The sequence below is a fragment of the Phlebotomus argentipes genome, unplaced genomic scaffold, assembly GCF_947086385.1.
Source record: "Phlebotomus argentipes unplaced genomic scaffold, Phlebotomus argentipes genome assembly contig_58, whole genome shotgun sequence".
Lineage (NCBI taxonomy): Eukaryota > Metazoa > Arthropoda > Insecta > Diptera > Psychodidae > Phlebotomus > Phlebotomus argentipes.
The window spans coordinates 220,868-240,948 of NW_026776189.1; the positions used below are offsets into that span (position 1 = coordinate 220,868).

The 20,081-nt window shown below is 40.3% G+C and overlaps 3 protein-coding genes across 4 annotated transcripts; 2 read left to right on the forward strand and 1 right to left on the reverse strand.

Moving 5' to 3' along the window:
* The first annotated feature begins 205 nt into the window (after positions 1 to 205).
* LOC132264401 (transcription factor GAGA) lies at positions 206 to 6,201 on the forward strand. Of its 2 annotated transcripts, none has more exons than XM_059764599.1 (7): positions 206 to 719; positions 1,649 to 1,921; positions 1,994 to 2,168; positions 3,846 to 3,938; positions 4,033 to 4,170; positions 4,708 to 4,922; positions 5,863 to 6,201. In XM_059764599.1, exons 1-7 carry the CDS (start codon positions 528 to 530, stop codon positions 5,866 to 5,868), a joined length of 1,092 nt encoding a protein of 363 aa, XP_059620582.1. In that variant the 5' UTR covers positions 206 to 527; the 3' UTR covers positions 5,869 to 6,201. The 2 variants fall into 2 exon arrangements, with proteins under 2 accessions (XP_059620582.1, XP_059620583.1); XM_059764600.1 differs by having other exon boundaries at positions 1,997 to 2,168.
* A 2,092-nt stretch (positions 6,202 to 8,293) lies between these two features.
* On the forward strand, positions 8,294 to 14,083 carry LOC132264389 (ATP-dependent RNA helicase p62). The gene is made up of 5 exons (XM_059764587.1): positions 8,294 to 8,342; positions 8,476 to 8,559; positions 8,824 to 10,067; positions 12,635 to 12,813; positions 13,521 to 14,083. Coding segments are annotated over exons 2-5 (1,719 nt in total). The 5' UTR covers positions 8,294 to 8,342; positions 8,476 to 8,557; the 3' UTR covers positions 13,815 to 14,083.
* Positions 14,084 to 14,213: 130 nt separating this feature from the next.
* On the reverse strand, positions 14,214 to 20,044 carry LOC132264390 (tyrosine-protein kinase Src64B). The gene is made up of 3 exons (XM_059764588.1): positions 19,415 to 20,044; positions 18,568 to 18,821; positions 14,214 to 17,469 (listed from the first exon to the last, which is right to left on the reverse strand). The coding sequence occupies exons 1-3, from the start codon at positions 19,843 to 19,845 to the stop codon at positions 16,550 to 16,552; spliced, it is 1,605 nt and encodes a 534-aa protein (XP_059620571.1). The 5' UTR covers positions 19,846 to 20,044; the 3' UTR covers positions 14,214 to 16,549.
* Positions 20,045 to 20,081: the final 37 nt, after the last annotated feature.

A 20,081-nucleotide genomic window follows, 5' to 3' on the forward strand; every position in this document is an offset into this window, starting at 1 on the left:
AGAGTGAAGCGTGCGCGCGCGAGAGAGGGAGAGAGAGAGAGGATGGCGTAAAACGGCGCGAATTTTGGATACACTGGCGCGAGAGAAAGAGAGAGAGAAAGAGAGCGAGCGAGAGTTGTCCCACTTTTTTGGGACAACACAGTGTTTGACAGCGAAGGAAAAAATTGGACGGTGCAGAGCAAAGGAAAAATCACTTTGGTGAACCTTTTTTGCTGAGCAATTTTGGGCATCTTGAAGTGTTGCTGGGGCGCCACGAGTAGAATTGTTCCGTGGCCACTTCCTGGCTATACTCTGTGCAAGAGAGAGCGATCTGTGGTGTGTTGTGTGGATAAAGTGGAGCAAGTGCGCCCGCAAGAGCGTGTGTGTGTACTCAAGAGAAGAGTTTCTCGTGTGTTGTGTATTGGGATCTGAGAGAAAAGAGCGGATCCGCGATTCTCTTTTTGCCCCCCAGAACTTGTGAAGAAAAGCGCCCAAACCAGCAAAGGAGTCTCTTACAGAAGAGCAGAGAAGATTGCGCGACGGAAAAAATGTCGCTCCCGCTGAACTCTCTCTACAGCTTGACGTGGGGCGACTACGGCACTTCTCTCGTGTCCGCCGTGCAGTTGCTCCGATGCCACGGCGACCTGGTGGACTGCACACTGGCCGCCGGTGGACGTAGCTTCCCTGCCCATAAGATTGTCCTCTGTGCCGCCAGTCCGTACCTCCTAGACCTTCTAAAGGTAAACACACAACAGCAGCAGCAAACAGTAGCAGTAGCCTGCGGGAAAAATGGCGACAGTGCGTGCGTGTGTGCGTGTGACTCACCCTCGCGCGAGGGCGAAATTTGCATCGCCACACCCCCCCACATAATGCACACCCGTCCGCTGGTGTTTGGATCGTTGGACCCCTTGGCAAATGCGACAATCTGTGCGTCCCCGGAAATCGATGGAGACGAACTGCAATGGCTATAAATAGCGCAAATGTGGGAACATTCCAGAAATCACACACTGGCAATGTTATATACGCACAAAGAAGGCGAAGAAAATCCATATTTGCACGGCATCCTAGATTTCCCCTATTTTTCTTCTTTGGCAAAAAAACCTGCGAATCGATGTTTTTTCTCGCCTGCATTTTCAAGAGTTGGAATTTCGTATTTTTTTTATTGCTTTTCGGTGATAGATCGATAAGTCAATAGGGCGAAATTGAGCTACTAAGCATAAAAACATTAGTCATTGATACTATTTTGAAGTTACTAGTAGAGCTATTAGAAATTAAATTAGCTGTTCTTTGTAATTTAGTAAAAAAAAAACAAATGCCTTTTGCAGCATGCGACATTGAAAACTAGAATTGGGGTTCCCAGAATATGTTAAATAGCTTTAAAAGGCAAATATTTTTCACTTAAAACAGGAAATTTCGTGTCAAATATCTCTAAAATGTATTTCTTTCCTAAACAGAACCTTAGCTTGGAGTTAAATTTCTGAGTTCATATTGTGGGAAAGTGTGCAGATTCTCTCAGTCGCTCTGCTCAATTGGGGGGCGCTCTTGAAGAGATCTCGCGCGTGTAGAAGAGATTCTCCGTGTCTCCCCTATGATAACACACTCGCTCTCCACACGCGCGCTCAAAGAGCAAAAGAAGACTCTCGGTAAACACTTCTCTCTTTTGCGACAGAACACACCGTGCAAACACCCGGTCGTGATGCTAGCCGGTGTGAATGCTAACGACTTGGAGGCGCTGCTGGAGTTCGTGTATCGTGGTGAGGTGAGTGTGGACCACTCGCAGCTGCCGTCGCTGCTGCAGGCGGCGCACTGCCTCAACATACAGGGCTTAGCGCCGCAAACGGTGAGCCACAAGGATGACCAGAGCCAGTACCAGATCCAGCTGCATCCCACTATCGTGCCGCAGCACATCAAGACGGTCATCGACGTGGGCAACAGCACTTGCGTGAGTACTGGCGCTTGCGGGGGCGCGTCGTGATGCACACACACACACTTCATGCTATGCGCTTGCTTCTAGAAGTCCGAGCAGCTGATCACCACCATCCAGTCACCCGCCGAAGCAGTGCAGGCACAAATTGTGGAAGAAATCTCACCGGATCAGATCACGGAGGATGTGACGAAAGATGTCATTAGCCATCTTCTGCCCACGAGGAAGAGGAAGCCACGCACCCGAAAGCCATCCACTGCAAATGGTGAGTCTCTCATTCTCCTCTGCTCCCATTTTGGCACTGCTACCACGTCGTTGTTTAGTCGCGGCAATATTGCTTTACGTTTCACACGCAATCGGCGTAAAATAAGTGAGAATACGATAAAAGCACATTCGTGAAAGAGTTGTCAAAAGTTGTTGTTGCTTGTTGGCCCAGAAAATAAGTATTTAGTCAAGTTCAGAGGTAGAAAACGATACTAGTACAGTGAAAATTCCCTGATATATGTCCGGTATTCTGTAATTCCGGTCGATCCTGCTGAATTCTCTGCTCTTTCGAATTTTATATGTCCATACGGTGCCTCAGTCTTCGCCATCTTGTATTCCCCTACCATTTGTCTATTCACCACCCTCGCCGCCTCTGTTCCTAGCGCCATCTCTACGCAACCACAAAATAAAAGTTATTCATTTCGGAGAATACTATATTTTCAATTTTTCTCAATATTCTTCTGGAAAAAGGACCTTTTTACATCCTTGTTTTAGCGCCAAGACAGACAATCAAAATCATCTATACTTTCATGACGTTTTATCGTCTTATATCATCGAAAAAATACGCACATGCAAAGGCAACTATTTTCACTACTTCTTGACATTTCCTGTGACTTCCAAAAGTCTCTATCACTTTCTGCATTCCCAACACTAAATATTTTAGTACATCCAACTTCTTGACACCACTTTACACCATATATCTCCCCCTTGGATGTACACACACACATATAAAAAAATCCAGAGATGATTTCTCGCCCGGTATAAATTCTTGGCTGCAAGTCGCAAGCAGACCGCCGAGTGATTTCGCTTCGTTCTCGCGCACTCTCACTCTCGCGCGATGTGCGACTCTCAAAAATGGTGGAGAAAGAACATGGAGGTCGCCGTTGACGCGTTTCCATGTCTCGCTCTCCTTCGCTCTCGTTCGCCACAGCTCTCGAATTCGCGGATTTTTTACAGCCGCTGCGTGAATGGCTCTCTTTCTCTCCTGCGAACGCGACACATTTGCAGCGCACCACAGACGTTGTCTCGCAAAGAATTTCTTGTGCGAAACACAGAAGGCATAAATACTGTGTGTGCTTTTGTTGCACAGCAAACGCGGTCAGGAAGTGTGATTGATATAAATCCCAAAAGGAGATTTTGGCGTATCTCTTCATCAGTGTGTCCAAGAGAGAGATGTTTTGAGGCATGTTTTGATAAATGTGTTGTGCACTTTTTTACGGTTTTATTTGTGTGTTTCGCATCTCTCCCCCCAAAACTGGCTCTTTTCTGCAGTGTAAGAGTGTTGCGCGACAAGCCCTGAAGAGTTGGAATATTGCTCAGGTTAATTTTATCAGTGGAGGAAAAGCAGAGGAAATATTCTGTGCTGTGTGCGATACGCGAAAGTTGGGGAGGCAAAGAGAGTTCATTAATCTCTCCCTTGAGACATAATTTTCGGTCTGTAAAGCGGTCATTTTAGCTGCACATTTAACTCTCCATGGCGTACTTCGGTTAGTAAGAGATGTGCCTTCCTTCTTTTTGCTCTTGCAGGTGAAATATCGTGCAAAGAGAAATGCAAAGAATTGCGTCTCGTCGCGAAATGTTGCCATATTGTGTGTGTGTTTATATTGTATGTGTGTGTGATTTGTCAATGAAGGCGACTAATTGGCTTCTTTCTATGTCCCTCTCCCTGTCATTCCAGCTAAAATTCCACGTACTGACATCAAACAGGAAACGGACACGTCAGAAAACGGCATGACTACCGGAAAACCAGAACAGAAGCAAGATGTTGTCAGTAAGTTTATTGCTGGATGTGAGGAGCAAAAATTTGTTGGGGTTTTCTAATTTCGAAATATGTGTCTCTGCTAAAATTTTTGCTTCCTTTGCAGAACCAAAATCTCGATCTCAGTCGGAACAACCGGCTTCGTGTCCAATCTGTGGGGCAATTATTCGGCAATCTCGTAACTTGCGACGTCACTTGGAGCTGAGACATTTTTCACGTCCGGGAGCAAAAAAGGAGAAGAAACGTAAGACGCAGATTACCAAAGACATTCCATGAATTTGTCAGTCAAATATGTGCAATTTGAAGAGATTTAAATATGAATTTTAAATATTGTGGGCGATTTTCAAGATTTTGAATGCATTAGAAAGCTTTTAACATTTCAAAAGTTTTTAAGATAACTTTCGATTATATTAAGAGTCTATTATGAAAACTCATTTTGGGTGTTTTGAAGAGCTTTCAATAAATTTTAGAAGAATACTAAAATTTCTGAACTATATAGTTCATTTATTAAGGCATCTTTGAACATAGATTCTCAAAAATCTTTTTTTTATATATTCGAAAATGAATCATAACATTTTTCAATTGCTTATAAAGCGAAAATCATTTATAAAATTCTCAGAATCGAATTTATAATTTTCCGATAATTGAAAAAAAATTTCTTGTCGTATTTCCAAGAAAATCTTATCGCATTCTGAGTAACACTCTAAGGTGATATTAGTAGCCTCTCGTTCCCAGTGTGACTTTGCAGGCACAGGCTAAAGTAGGATTCTTTGTTTTGCAGTGAAAGCCAATAGCATGTCATCAGAATCGGCCTCGACGTCCACGGGAACGGTGACTGTGGTGATGGCGCCACCGGGATCGCAGCAGCAGCAACTCGTGGAGGGCCAGCAGCAAGTGGTCAGTCAGGCGGAAGCGACGGATGGCAGCAATTCGCTGTCCGTGACGCACGCTCAGGCACTGCAGGGACACCAATTGACGATTGGGAATCTGAACCAGGTAATTCTCAAGAGAATCGCATAAGACACATCGATCGAGCATTTTGCCATTGCAATTCATTCATAAAATAATACAATGAACACTTCTTGGAGAAAGTAGTGCTCTTCCTCCAAGAAGGAACTCTCACAACCATTTAGCTTGTAAAAAAAAAACTCATAGAATTCATCCATAATTTCTTTTTCCTACTATAAAATGTCTCTACTACTAAAAGCAAGAAAATTGTGTACAAAATGAAACATGTCAAGAATATCAGTGAAAGTAAACACAGCAAATTCTTTGGTATTTATTTGATTTCTGTTATTTTTTTACTGCTATCATATTGCAAAATTGAGCTGTATTTATTTTTGGTTTCTACAGACTTTTCCGCATGTCACAGAGAGTAAGATTTATTCACAATGCTCGCATAATTAGTTACGTCGAAGTATAATATAATTGAAGAATAATATCCAATATAAATCTGATTCTAAAAATTGCTTGCCACAGTAATTAAAGAAAAAAACATGCAAATTATGACTGAAAAATTTAAATACATATATACTAAAATGAATACCATTCTAAATGAAACTCAAGAGAATTTTCTAGGAAAGAATTTTTGCGAATAAAAAAGTTCCTAATGTTTGTAATTGAGTTTCCTCAATTGCCTGTTGCGATCGTTTATCGATTGAGTTTTAAAACTTATTCTTAGCAGTTTTTGTTCGAGAGCTGCTAAAATGAGAGCTCAGATATTTTAGTACTAAAAAATCAAATTTTACTCTCAGTTGTCACTCATATAAATTTGCAATGCGATAGCAATCATCTTTATTTTCACCGTGTTTTTTGCATTAAAAATAAGAGACCATATTTATTCCACTTATGATTTCATTCATTTGCCTTATTTACCGACTTCTTTGTACACTAACACGTGTGTTTTTCTTTTCTTTTTCAAATTTCTTTTTTGCAGTTATAAAGAGTATATAACTTCTATATATGTATATATATATAGAAAAATGGGTGAAAGGTGAAATAAAAGGAGAAAAAAAGAGCGCGAGGATTTCCCAAAAAATGAATGTTCATTTAAGTTTCAAACACAAAAATACACACACAAAATATGATTTCTCGTGTGACGCAGAAAAAACATAATGCGGGGCAGTTTTTATTTTAAGAGAGAGACGCTAAAAGACGACGAAAGAGAATTAAAAAACAGGCTGAATTGATCCTGAAGGAATTTATTTGAGTCATTATATACACACATATATTTTTTCGTTTATTGTGAGAGTAAGGAAAGAGGGAGAGAGAGAGAGAAAGAAAAGAAAGGAAGAGGGATAGGAAGAAAAAGAATGGAAGAAAAGATATAATAGGTAACTTGTATTTCTCATCCTCTATCAAAACTTTTCCTCTGTGTTTACTTTCCCTGCCACGGTGCATAAAAAACACTGCAAAATAAGAGAGAGAGAGAGAGAGAGAATGATTGTGTTGAATAGTTTTCTTGTTGAAGGTGAAAATCTAGGAAATATTTAATGAAATAATTCCCCCATAAACACGGACAATAGGCGTCAAACGATGAGCAGCAGATGGAAGATAATGCAGAAGAGACGCACACGGAATTATTTAGGATAAATGCAATTTATGCTATTCAAGAAGCCACACAGCAGGATTAGATTAAATGAAAGCTAAACTTCCTCAAAGGAATTAATACTTACTGATTACTTTTTTTGGGTGTGTAAGAATGACTTTTTTCTGCTTATTAAAAATGTGAATTTGTGGGGAAAGTAAGTCACAGATTTTTATAAGAAAGAAAGAAAAAAAAACACTGTTTTTTGCAAAGAATTATAATTTTTTGGGCTTCTCTTATCTCTTTAGAAAAGGTTAAGAAAAAATAATAACCATATATAGAAGATTTTGTATGATTTTTATTTATGGTAGCTGAGAGACTGTGTTTACTTTCGCCATTTTTAATGTCCTGAATTTATTAAGAGAACAAAGTTCAGATTGTGAAAGAAGAAATAATGGGGAAGAGAATTAGAAATGCAAAGTGAGAGTTTATAATTTATTTTATAATTTAGATTTGGATTGAAAACTTGTCTTTTATAATGTTAAAGAGAAACTAATTGGTTTCTCTTTTTTGCTTGAGTCTTCATAAAAATTATGTACCAAAATTTTCTTTGATTTTAAATTAAAAGAAGAAGAAATAATTGAGGACATTTTTGCCATGGCCATTAAGACAAATTATTGACACAATTTAAAATATATATATTTATTTAATTATTTACACACATAAGAAAATGGAGAAGAAAACCTGTGCAATAATTTGTATTCTTGGATTTTGCGGGCACTTAATTTTGACGCAAAGAAAAAATTGATACAATTTTAAGAATAAAAAAATACAGTTAATAGCACCAATAATTGAAGTTGAAGAAGAAACGTTTCAGACGGGGAATAGTGCGAAAACGATAAATTTCACATATTTATGTGAAATTTCACTCATTCAAGCTTTTAAAAAGTTAATTATAAGATGAAGAAAGGGAAAGAGTAACTTGGTAACGCGAAATATAATTTTCAATGTCTCTTAAAATAAAAGATAAAGTGAATTAATGGCTAAAAAGTGACATAATATAGTAAAATAAAACTTTGTGGTCAAAATCTGACAAGAATCATTCACGCAATCTTTTTTTCTAGCAAGAATTTGTATGCGTGAAATATTCAGAAATTATATAAATATTGCGGACCACAATTTCATAATTTCGAATGTGTGCGTTTTGGATTGAATAAAACCACACACAGAAAAAGGGCACGTAGAAATATTAAGTTTTTGTGGTGAGGTAAAAAAGGAAGTAAAGCTCTCTCTGAGTACCTAAAGTAAAAAAAAAAACGAAGAAAAAAGGGACATTTAAGAGCGAAAGCGACCTTTTAGCGTATTAGGAAGGTGTGAAAATAATTGAGAAATAGTGTATTTTCTATCGTCAATCTATAAAATATTTTATTATTAGAGACCGAAGAGTGGAGTAAGAATCGTGTATAGGGCGTAATTTGAGAAATATGTAATGGTTTAAACTGAATATACAATTAATAGAAATAGATATTTTGAGGTAAAGAAAAAAGAGAATAAGAAAAAAACACCCTAAAATTCATTTTCTTTCTTTGATAAAATGTAATTAGACGTAAACATAATGGTAATAAATCAAACTGAGTTATTTAAGGACAACAAAGTAATTTAATTGGTAATAATGAGTGTAAAAAAAACTTGAAGTATAAGTGAAATAAACATTTGTGAATAATTAAAAAAGAAATTAACTTTTCTCTGGTTGATCTAACGATTTGTTGAAATTCAAAAAAAATTCACCACTTTTTTCGCTCTGATTTTTCACCACTTTCGCTTCGTGGCGCCTCTAGTGGTTCAACACATAACTATCCTGACGTCTTGGTGAAATTTTCTTCGAGAAGGTGAGTCACGTTCACGTGTTACCTCGTGTGAAAATTGGGATTTTCGAGTCTTATTTTATTGAAAAAACCACCTGACGATGCTGGGAATTGTGGCTAAGAATGTGCTCAAGACGTACTGTAATTCATTTTCTAGGAATATTGTGGTGAAACCTGCTGTATTTGGCAATATATCGAGACGTCTGTCCACATTGCAAACGGAATTCATTGAAGACAACATGTGAGTACAATTAGGGGTTTTCCGCTGGGAAAATGTGTGAAATATTGTTAGGAGTATGTTGGGTGAGGATTTGTGAGAGGGTGGTAGGAGTTTTGTGTGGGGAAACAGTGGGTTTTCGGGGACTTTTCTGGCTACAGACACAAAGAGAAGCCGACGCCATCTTGGTTTCTGTGCGCGTATTTAGCTGTAAATTAGTTGTATGACGTCAGGCGAAAGTGCTAGAGCGCGCATCCGGAAGACTGATATGAGGTTATGGTTTTGCAGGGCACCACATCAACGCTCAGACAGAGGTAGTTTCCGCGACAGGAAGTCCGATGGGGGAAGCGGCGGACGCGGCGGTGGCGGCGGCAATCGTCGCGATCGCGACGGTCACGTGGCCAAGCCGTCCGGAAAGTTCACAATCGGCAGCATGAGAGCGCCCACGTGGGACATGTCTAGTCTGCGCCCCTTCAAACGCGATTTCTACGAGCCCCACCCCATTACCATGAAGCGCAGCCATGTAGAGGTGGAACGCTATCGTGGCGAACACGAGATCACGTGCGAAGGCCCAGCGCCGAATCCCATTCAGAGCTTCGGCGAGGTGAAGTTCCCGGACTACGTGATGAATGGCATCCGGAGGCAAGGCTATGAGGCGCCAACACCCATTCAAGCGCAAGGCTGGCCTATTGCACTCAGCGGTACCAACATGGTGGGCATCGCACAAACGGGCAGCGGCAAGACGTTGGGTTTCATCCTCCCGGCAATTGTGCACATCAACAACCAGCCGTCGCTAGCGCGTGGCGATGGTCCCATTGCGCTTGTGTTGGCACCCACGCGTGAGCTGGCCCAGCAAATCCAGCAAGTGGCTACGGAGTTCGGCTCGGCATCTTATGTACGCAACACATGCGTTTTCGGCGGCGCGCCACGTTTCAGCCAGGCCAGAGACCTGCAGCGCGGCTGTGAGATTGTCATCGCTACGCCAGGACGTCTAATTGACTTCCTTGAGTCCGGCAAAACGAATCTGCGCCGGTGCACGTATCTTGTGCTGGACGAGGCCGATCGCATGCTGGACATGGGCTTCGAGCCACAAATCCGGCAGATTGTCTCACAAATCCGACCCGACCGGCAGGTACTGATGTGGAGTGCAACGTGGCCGAAGGAGGTGCGTCGCTTGGCGGGTGACTTCCTCGGTAAGGACTACATTCAAGTGAATATTGGCAGTCTGGAGTTGTCGGCTAATCACAACATCCACCAAATCATCGAAATCTGCGAGGAGTTCGAGAAGGAGGACAAACTGAAGCAGATCCTGGAGCAGATTCATCAGAATCGCAGCCCCGGCAAGACCATAATCTTCGTGGAGACGAAGCGCAAGGTGGAGCACATCACGCGCGTTCTGCGCTGCTTCGGCCTGAATGTCTTCTGCATTCATGGTGATAAGTCACAGAATGAGCGCGACTATGTACTGCGTGAGTTCCGCAAGGGTGACTGTCCCATACTAGTGGCGACGGACGTGGCGGCACGCGGTTTGGGTGAGTAGCAAATCATATTTTTCTTATGCCCCCCCCCCCCCCCATTTTGCGTCGGCACACCCGTCCTTGTCTCAACCTCTGGACACGCATCTGCCTGGAGAGACATCTTTCTTACACGTGTGGCAAAACACGCCCAACGGACTCTCGTGGTCGCACTCAACGGCACGCGACCAGTGAAAGCTCTTTTGCTGGTCAGGAGATTCAAAACCGAACGAACTGTCATTTGAGGGCTTTAAGACTGTTTTCAAAATTGACAAGCTGTGTGAAAATTACTCAGATTATTATTGAATTTATTTGACTAATAATCTCTTCATAATGATGTCTTAAATTTAATAGCCTGTAAAATGAAACATTCGCGATAATTTGAATTTGCAATTAAATTAAAAATCTCCTGAACATGCGAAATAAAGGGCCACTGGCGACATCGCTGAGTGTGGCGGCGAGAGGTGGTGACTCCTGTGTGGTGGGGAAAAAGTGCAATCCCGAAGCAGTGCTCGACACGTGCGGTGAGACGATATTGTTTAAGAAGCAGCGTGTGTAGCCAGAAGAAGACGAAGAAGTCCTGCTGAAGTCCAGACTGAATCGCGCGTGGTTTTTATGCGAGAAAGCTGGCATGTTTGCGGAGTCTGTAAGTATGTTTACATTGGCATAATAAAGGATCTCCGTGAATGTGTCGCGACCTCGATCTCCATAATCTCAGTGAGTGAGACACAATCTCAGAGCGCCAGAAAGACTTGGAGACATTTTCGACCATTTAGCAAATCAAATGAATGGATGGCAAGAGTGTAGCAATTGTTGCAAGATTTTCACTTCAATTTTTTCTTCAGTACAGAGCAAATTTTTGTTCTCATCTCACAAGAGGGAGAGAGAGAGAGTAATAATTAATGTGATGAACAGCTAAAATGATGTTAAGATTGGTCAATGTTTCATATAATTTTTTAGACAAGATCCACGAAATTTACTCATTTGAAAGAAATTTCTTTCAATCCTTAATTTCAACATATTTTGCGTAATATGTAGTGCAGGCTTTGGATGAACAATAAGGTAATTTGAAATATTCTCATCGCTCGCGAAAGAACTTTAAATTAAGTGAAGAAATACCACGTGAAAAATGCGCCCTAGAGGACAAAAAAACTCAGCAAACATGATTACCATCTTGCAAGTCACAAGTAGTAATATTTATAATTATCGCATATCAATTGGGTGAATTGAAAATTACGAAAACACAAAATCGTTACTATCCAGAAAGACAATAGTTGACAATTTAACGTTTATATCGCTTCTAAATTTGCCGTATATTTTATCTTTAACTGTGTAATGAAATTGCTCTGCGTGATCATAAATTGTTTTTCAATTGTTTTTCTCTGATTAGAGAAAACAGTAAGCTTTGGGTACGCATGAAAACAAAGAAAAAATCGATATCAAAGAAACGAGTTTTGACCGAGTAAAATGGAATTTTATGGTGTTCTTCAACTTGTTTTATCAACTTCTGTGAATAGAGTATTTTTTTTCTAGAGTCATAAACGCTCGTAAATCCCTAGTGTTTGGGGGGAGAATTGCCATAAAATAAGTGAACAAAGTTTCCAAGTCTGTCTAAGTGCTTTTCCATAAATGCTGCAACAGCTGAAAAGATGATCCCATATGTGATGATGAATGTCAACGAAAGAAAGAAAAAGCCCCTTCGCTAAACGTGGATTCACACAATTATAATCAGTCTGGACTATTGATTGTCCCTTTGTTTCAGAGGCCGATGCAGTGGGGATAGAAATGACCTGACGACTACAAGATCCTTGCATTATTGGGATCTTGTAAAAAAAAATGAATGAGTCGATGTGAAATTATCCCCACACTCAATGTTGGCCTCTGTCCAATGGAAGTCACTCTCTCTCTCTCTCTCCGTGACTCCGTGTCTCCGGATGGACGTTCATGAGCGTGACACGGAAAAGTACAAAAGAGAGGAGGGGGAAACAAAGGGGCAACAAAAAGTGAGAGAGCGAGCAAAAAAGTCTCTTGGACATCCTTCGATGTGTGTGTTGCGTGAGTGTTTCTCATTGCTATAATCTGCGCTGCTCCTTCTGCAATCCTTCTTCTGGGAGTCACTTTTTCACTGGTTGAGTGTTTAAGCGCGCGAAAAAAGAGAAATGTTGAATTGATGAAAGACGATGAGGTGTCACGGTTGGTATTTTCTTTAAATCTTTTTAATTTCCTTACTTGATAAATTATTATCTCTTTAAATGTTAATTAAATATAATCATCTCTAAAATTGAGACATTGAAAAAGAGAGAAAAAAGTGAGAGAGAGGGAAATAAGATTGTTTTCATTCTGATCTCGTCTTATAATTGTTAAGAGATGGTAAAAATTATTTGTCATCAGCTTAATTAATATTTTTGTCTTTCTCTCTCTCACTCGCTCTGTTTTTAGTTTGTAAGGCCAAAATTTGATCATATTTTATTAATTATTTCCCTTTTTTCTCTTCTCTGTTTCCCTAATTTCTCATTTGCGCACAAAATTTGGTTTGTGGTTGGGAAATTTTTATGTTGCTTGTTGGTTGCAAACCAATTTTGTAGACGTGGAAGGAATCAACTTTGTCATCAACTTCGACTATCCGCAAAATTCCGAGGACTACATTCATCGTATCGGCAGGACCGGCAGAAGTCAGGCCACGGGCACGTCCTTTGCGCTTTTTACCAAGCAGAACTCCAAGCAGGCGAGGGATCTAATTGCGGTACTCCAAGAGGCTAATCAGGTGCGCAAAAGCCCGTTTTAGTGGTCAAAAAAAAAAAACAGATTTATTTCACAGTTTTTTTTGTGGCAGAGTTCATCAAAGTTAAGTTCTAAAGGTGGATTGAAGAGGATGAAAAATCATTATCGCCAATTTGAATGTCCAATTTATATGTCGAATTTTCTGAATTTTGATAATTGTATAAACCTTTTAAATTGAATTTTTTATCTTCGATAGATTTTCATTAGTAAAATTTGTCGACTCAATCGACAAAGTTAATTTATTTTAAAAGCAAGCTATGAAAAATTTATTTTCATTGGTTTTAGCTCACTCATAAAATCGTCTCTTTTAAAATTACCGAAATATGCTTAAGAGACTTGTGATTTAAGAGGTATGTTTTAAAACAATTTTTTTATATTTACAATTTTACGGAAATTTTTTTAAACTATATATAGCATTCCAAATTACAGAAAAGTTTTCAATGCAATTAAATCATCTCTTATTTCTAGAAAATGATCTTTTATCAGCAAAGAAATGCTCATACGAAATTTGTTTTTTCATTAAATTCAATTCACTAAACTTATTTACTCACCTTGATTTGAAGGAAAATATTGTTATCAAAAAAGGGCTTCAAAAATATGAATCTTTGGTAATTTTACGTTAACTTTCATGATTTTTTTCACGCATCTCAGCCACTTTTCTAATGCAATTCTTCTCGTATTGTTTTGCAGGAAGTGAGCCCGAAGTTGCAGGAAATGGCTCGCTATGGCGGCGGCGGTGGTGGTGATAACCGGCGCTGGGGTGGAAGGTCTGGCGGTGGCGGCGGAGGCTTTCGCCGTGGTCCATCCAATTACGGATCCGGTTCCGGAGGCTTCGGCGGCAGAAGGCGCGATGATGGACAGCAGCGCTATGGCGGCGGCGGAATGCGTTCCGGCGGTAGCGGTGGTGGTTATGGTGGTGGCGGCGGTGGCGGCGCCATGACAAACGGCTACTCGCAGTCTGGCAGAAGTCATCGCTTCGATTAAGAAACCACGCACTTAGTTTGAATTGATTTAGTGTTTAGTTTCTCATTCTCTCTCAATTTATTATTAATGTGCTATTATAATTTTTTTCTCTAAATGCATTATTGAAAATTCATGTCACGAACTCTGGTGTGGAAAAGGGAGGGGAAAAGAGAATTTCCCACTGCTAAGAGATAAATTATGTGAAATTTAGAGATATAAATTTGTGTGCGTGTGAAATAATAGAAAAAGTGCGTGTGTGATTGTTTAATTTAAAAAGAAAAACTACAGAAGAGGGAAGAAGGAGGAAAGAAACATTCCGCGTGACGGAATTCAGTCTAAACAATAATTTCACAAATACTTTCCGTGATGGTTTTTTTTATATTGTCAAATCTCTCATTCTTTAATTTTCATTTGAACTATTAATTTTATTTGAGTAGCGCTGAAGAGCTATTAGTTTAATAATGTCGATAAGATAAGGGTATTTTTTCATGCGGAATCACAAAGCTGGTGAAAAGAAATATAGAAGTTTTTCGAAATGCAATTTGTGTAATTTATGAATTACGTACTTGAGAAAAAGTCAAAAATGTATTTTTTGTTCACAGAAGTCTCTTTAGGATCAATTCTCAACAAGAACTATGTAAAGATGTAATTCAGGTGTAGTTTTAGTAAAAATAAGAAAAAAAAATACTAAAGAGAAAATTCTTACTGTTTTTTGTTCTTTAATTGCAAGATTTTTTCTGAATTTTCATTGGTGGATTTATAAAGCATGATGATCATAATATCGTGGCAGTATATATTTTAAAAACTTATTTGTAACTGGTAAATTACAAATAAGATTCTGAACCGGGCTCAGACTGCGTCATGAGATAATCAAGATGTTCTTCGTAAGTCGTGAGACAAATGCCTTTTTTTCGCGCTAAAGTCATTGTTTCCACTTTGAGGTTAATTTGAATATGTTGGTTTAAATACCTGCTAAATCTAGAGGGCAATTACTTCAAAAATACAACAGTTTTGAAAATTTCCTGTCAACGATGAGTGAAAGCCAAAAATTATATTTACTTCTAATTTACTTTATTTCTAAAAAATGTGTCTTTCTGTGTGTACAATAGATAATAGTCACGATTGAAACTGGGTAGAAGAGAGATTGTGTTGTTCATGTGTCGAAAAGGAAATGCTCAACATCCAAAAGAAAAACAGTGTCATGTTTCGCTTTATTAACGTTATCAATTCGTGATGTTCGTGTGTGAGTTTCTTCTTCTGACTAGAATCTTTGTTTACTTTTTTTTTTGAATGCGAAAATACTTGTGTTTTTGTGCCTCAATTTGCAATGAAAGCCATAATCTTTGTGTATTGTTTTTTTCTTGTTCTGATTCATAATTAAAAAATCATTTCACGACACGTCTTATTAAAAAAGTTTGGATTACACAATTACGATTATCATTTCTTTTTAGTCTCTACATGTATATATATTTTTATACAAATACAAATGCTATGTTTTGCCTCTATTTAGTAGTTATTTCGTTCTATTCTCACTGTAAATCTTTGTATTTTCACCTTTCGGTTTTGAATGTGGATATTGTAATGAACGATTATGTTCAATCAGCCATTTTTTGCTATCTTTTTCAAATTATTTCTAGTGTCAAAATGTAAAAACTACTTTTTCGCGGCTTTTAATCTTTGTATGATTACTTTTGCTTTTCTCCACCATCAAAATTTGTGCTCTCACTTGAGACGAAACATTTAAATTAACGTTATCGATAAGAAATCGGTTTTTTATTTCCCCTTTTCTTGAGAAAAATGTGTGATAAAGTCGAGAAATAGCGTCCAATTTCTATTCACATTGTTTTTTTAGCTTTTGCGTGTGCTTTTCTTAAAATCTTGTTTTTGGCATGGAGATTTGGATTTTTCATTTTTTTCTTCACTTTCTTTTTCACTAATTAACGATGGTTTTACAATAATATTAGATCTTTCTTTCACTTCTTTTCATCTCTTTAAATACAATTATATAATTCTTATAAAATAAATATTTATATTTGTATAAAGTAAAATTACAAGTTTTTTTTTATAAAATAGAATAAATGATGAAAACGTCTAACTTTACAATATAATATTTTCACTTGGGTAAATGCGCATTAAAAGTAGTCTTTTAAAAATAAAGAAGTCTTAAAATATAAAGTCCTTCCGCAAAAAAATGGGAAAAGTCGAGGGAAAGATTCTTAATTTTACCGTCAATTCACTACAAAGCAACTGTTTTACTGCATCATTTTCCCATTAAGCATATCCACATATTTCTTCAGTTTTAATTAATCAAATGAAAATCAAATTATTCTAGCCTCTGTGGATAAATACACACTGGTTTTAATTCTTATTGTAAATACTATGACGGCATTCTTTGAGAATTCACTTAAAATAAGTCTTTCTGAAATCTGCTCAGTCTGTGGTTTTTATCAGGAATTTGTTTCATGGAATTGTATGTAGAGATGCAAAAAATAATTCACGTTTCCTTTCATTCGGGAAAAAAAACATTAAATTGCTTGTGAAGTGAAATTGAAATATATAGAATCTATTATGTCTAAATTGTCGGTATTTATTAATGATTTCTTGCCATGGAAATCTGCTGAACTCCGGGAAACGTGAACACTTTTGTGATTTAAAATGGGAAAATCACCCAATACAGTTGCTTACCAAGGAGACACCAGTGGCCGGGAAACCAGTCGATAGAGTGATCTGTGTGGGTGTGTGTGTGATTGTTGTGTCTAATGAACTTCCCGGTACGGTACCTCCGATGTCACAGTGAAGTTCTCGAAATAGTGATTGAGAAACTCAAAGGTTGGCCGTTTCTCGGGAACTCTGTCCCAGCACTGCAGCATCAGGTGATAGATCTCCGTGGGCAGATTGAAGCCCGCCGGCTGTGGCATCCTGTAGCCCTGCTCTACCTGTTCTATCACCTCGCGGCTGTGCATGCCGGGATACGGCACCTGGCCATAGGTGAACAGCTCCATTAGCAGAATGCCGAACGACCACACGTCCGACTTGATGGAGAACTTGCCGTAGATGATCGCCTCTGGTGCCGTCCACTTCACCGGGAAGCGCGAACCTTGCTTCGGACAGTACTCATTGTCCGCAATCACACGCGCCAGTCCAAAGTCGCAGATCTTTGCAATGTTGTTTTCGCCAATCAACACATTCCGGGCCGCCAGATCGCGATGGATCAGCTGTTTGCTCTCCAGATACTCCATGCCGCTGGCAATCTGTGCCGCAATGTAGATGAGATCGGCAAATTGCAGAAACTGCCCCTCGCCCGTGCGCAGGAAGTCCAACAGACTGCCCTTGGACATGTACTCCTGCACAATGTAGATGGGCTCCTCCTGTGAGCACACGGCGTACAACGCGATCAGACGATTGTGACGGAACTTCTTCATGATGGCCGCCTCCTCGAGGAACGCCTGTGTCGACATGCTGCCCTCGCGCAGCGTCTTCACGGCCACATCAATGCTGTTGCGCCATTTGCCGTAGTACACCTCGCCGAAGTTGCCGCGACCCAGCTTCCGGATCAGCTGGATCTCCGAGCGTGGAATCTCCCACTTGTCGCGCAACTCCGGGCCCAAATCCCACATCTGCGGCTGTGGCTTTGGACACGGACGCGACAGGATGTGACACAGACCAAGAGCGTTTTCTGTGGACAGAGAGAAGAGAAAGTGAGTTTTACAAGCAGGTGTAATTTTAGATAGATGATTTTTATATTGTGGAGATGTATAATGATATATCTACATACATATACATGCCAGAGTTTGGTGAAAACTTGTTAAGGACACCTCTTACCTACCCCTATTAGAGACACACACCTACACACACCTCCTCCTCCTCCTAGGGGCTCTTTTTTCTCTGGCGGTGAAGCCCTTTTTTGTTGTGTATTATCTATTTCTCTCTATCTCTATCTATCCACACGAATCTCTTCTGATATTTTTTTTTACCTATTTGTTTTGTTTTATTCTTCTATAGTAGGGAACGATTCCATAATTTTTCATTCAATCAATCATTTAAATTAAGACTTCCCCCCCTTTCCCCCCCCCTATTTTCCTCTTCCCTAACCTCCCCCCTCCACACCTCGTGAATTTCCAAGATTATTTGTTTCAATCGATACAAGCACTTAATTATTCACAACCTTTGTACAATATATTTTCATTGCGGAGCATGAATGAGGGATCTTTTTTCTTTATAAAGGTGTAGTATATGGTCCTATATATGCAAAGGGGATCTCAATAATGCATTCGACGAGACTTGATCTCGGGACCTCTGCATTGCCAAGCGAACGCGCTACCAACTGCACTATAAGGCCACTATATGTGTAGTTAAGTGTACACACAAGACAAGGGGAAAAATATCTATGCAAGCTCATACAAGAAAACTTCCCATTCTGAATTATCAAACAAGACTTTGCGGTTGAATCCAGTGATAAAACCTGCATTTTCTTATCCACTCATTCGCTGTGCAAAAGATTGCACTTAGTCAATCATTTACGACAGTAAAATCGCCTTTGGAAACCACACTACAAATTTCTAGCAATATTTACAACATCAGCAATCGTAAGACATTCTCATTACATCACACACACACGCCTTATCAAATCCACATTAGTCGCGTTATCACAGCAATAACTCATTCGCCGAGTTATGCCGAGTGTTTTATCACTTGTGGCAACATCTCTAATTGATCTAATTATGCTGATGGGGCGCAAATCTGCACGCAAATTGCGCGTCTCGCGGACACTCACTGCTGTAAGCCATAACGAGGGCCGGAAGGGACGGAAACGTCTGATTGGTGGCGATGTAGAAGCCCCCGTTGTCCAGTGGCTTGATTTTGTAGTGCTTCACGTGGAAGCCACGCGTGTTCTCCCAGTCCTTTACCGACAGAGAGAATCCGTTGGGATTGTGCTCAGACGGGCGCACCAGGAATGTTCCGCGAGGATTCTCTTCCGCTAGTAGCAGCTTGTCCGCCTCCTTGCGCGACACGTTCTCGAAATACCAGCTGGAAGAGAAGGAAAATGTCAATTAATGTCCAATGTTTTTACCCTGTGTTAAAATTCTGTTGAATTTTTCAAAATAAAGTTTCAATTCCATTGGGACTAGCATCTATGCGACCAACTCCGTCTGCCATACCACCCACCTCGCTGAGTCTACTGCCTCTATCGGCACTGCATTGTTCCACTCCGCGATCACGAGAAGACTATTTCACGTTCACCTCCGTGTTACCCCCTTAGTCTAATGCAAACAGCGAGGATCAAGTCAGAAATTTGAGTGGGTAGGTCAATTACAATTGAGATAAATTTTGTGTAAATAACATCGTGAATTTGGTCTTATTTACAACATTAAGGCAACATTCTTAATCTTGCATTTGCAGACAAGATTGACACAGTGGTTGATTCAAAATCAATTTTGATTCGTGTACCTAAACCAACTATTATTTTTTCCATTTTGACATGAAATAACGAAATATTGGTAAATTCTGGTAAAATCTATTTAAACTTCTGTTGCAAAGACTCTACTGTTTGAAAAGTGTGAAAAATTGACCTTGAGAGGGCTTAAAAGCATCCGGGCAGTTTAGGGGGCGGATTCACTTACTCTTCACTGTTGACGCTGCGCTCTTCGGCGACAAAGTTCCACGGAATGAGCCCCTCGCGGCGGCTCGTGAGGTGCACGACGCGCCACCAGTCGGACTCCGTGTCGTCCAGCACCTCCATTCGGTCGCCCTTCTGGAAGCTCACGTCCGTCTCCTCGCGCGCCGTGTAGTTGTATAGCGCCACCACGATGCGCCTCTTCACGCTGCCGGCGCCATGGCCGGGAATCGTGAGCGGCCGAATGATGTCCACGCCACTCTTGGCCGTGAGCTTCAACTGCACAATGTTAGGATCCGGTGTGTAACGGTACTCCAATGAGCCGCTGTTCAGCTGCTTAGCGTGCGGCATGAAGGCCGCTTCGTTCATTTTGTAGCCTGTAGCCGTGGCCACGGCGAAGTCCTGCTGATGCCGCTTTGTGCAGCAATTATTCCCCATCGCGACACACACTGCGCGCCCCCGCAATCAACAACACACACCACACACGCGCGCGCTACACACTCGAAAAACCGATCGCGGGGTGACAAATCATATGAATAAGTTCACCACGTCGCGATCTGGGGTGTGAGAGTGAGAGAAATTGCTGAAAATTTCACTTTGTTCTGCTGGAGCCCCACAAAACTACGAGAAAAAGTACAGCCATGACAGCTGCGCGCTGACAACTGTCAATGTCC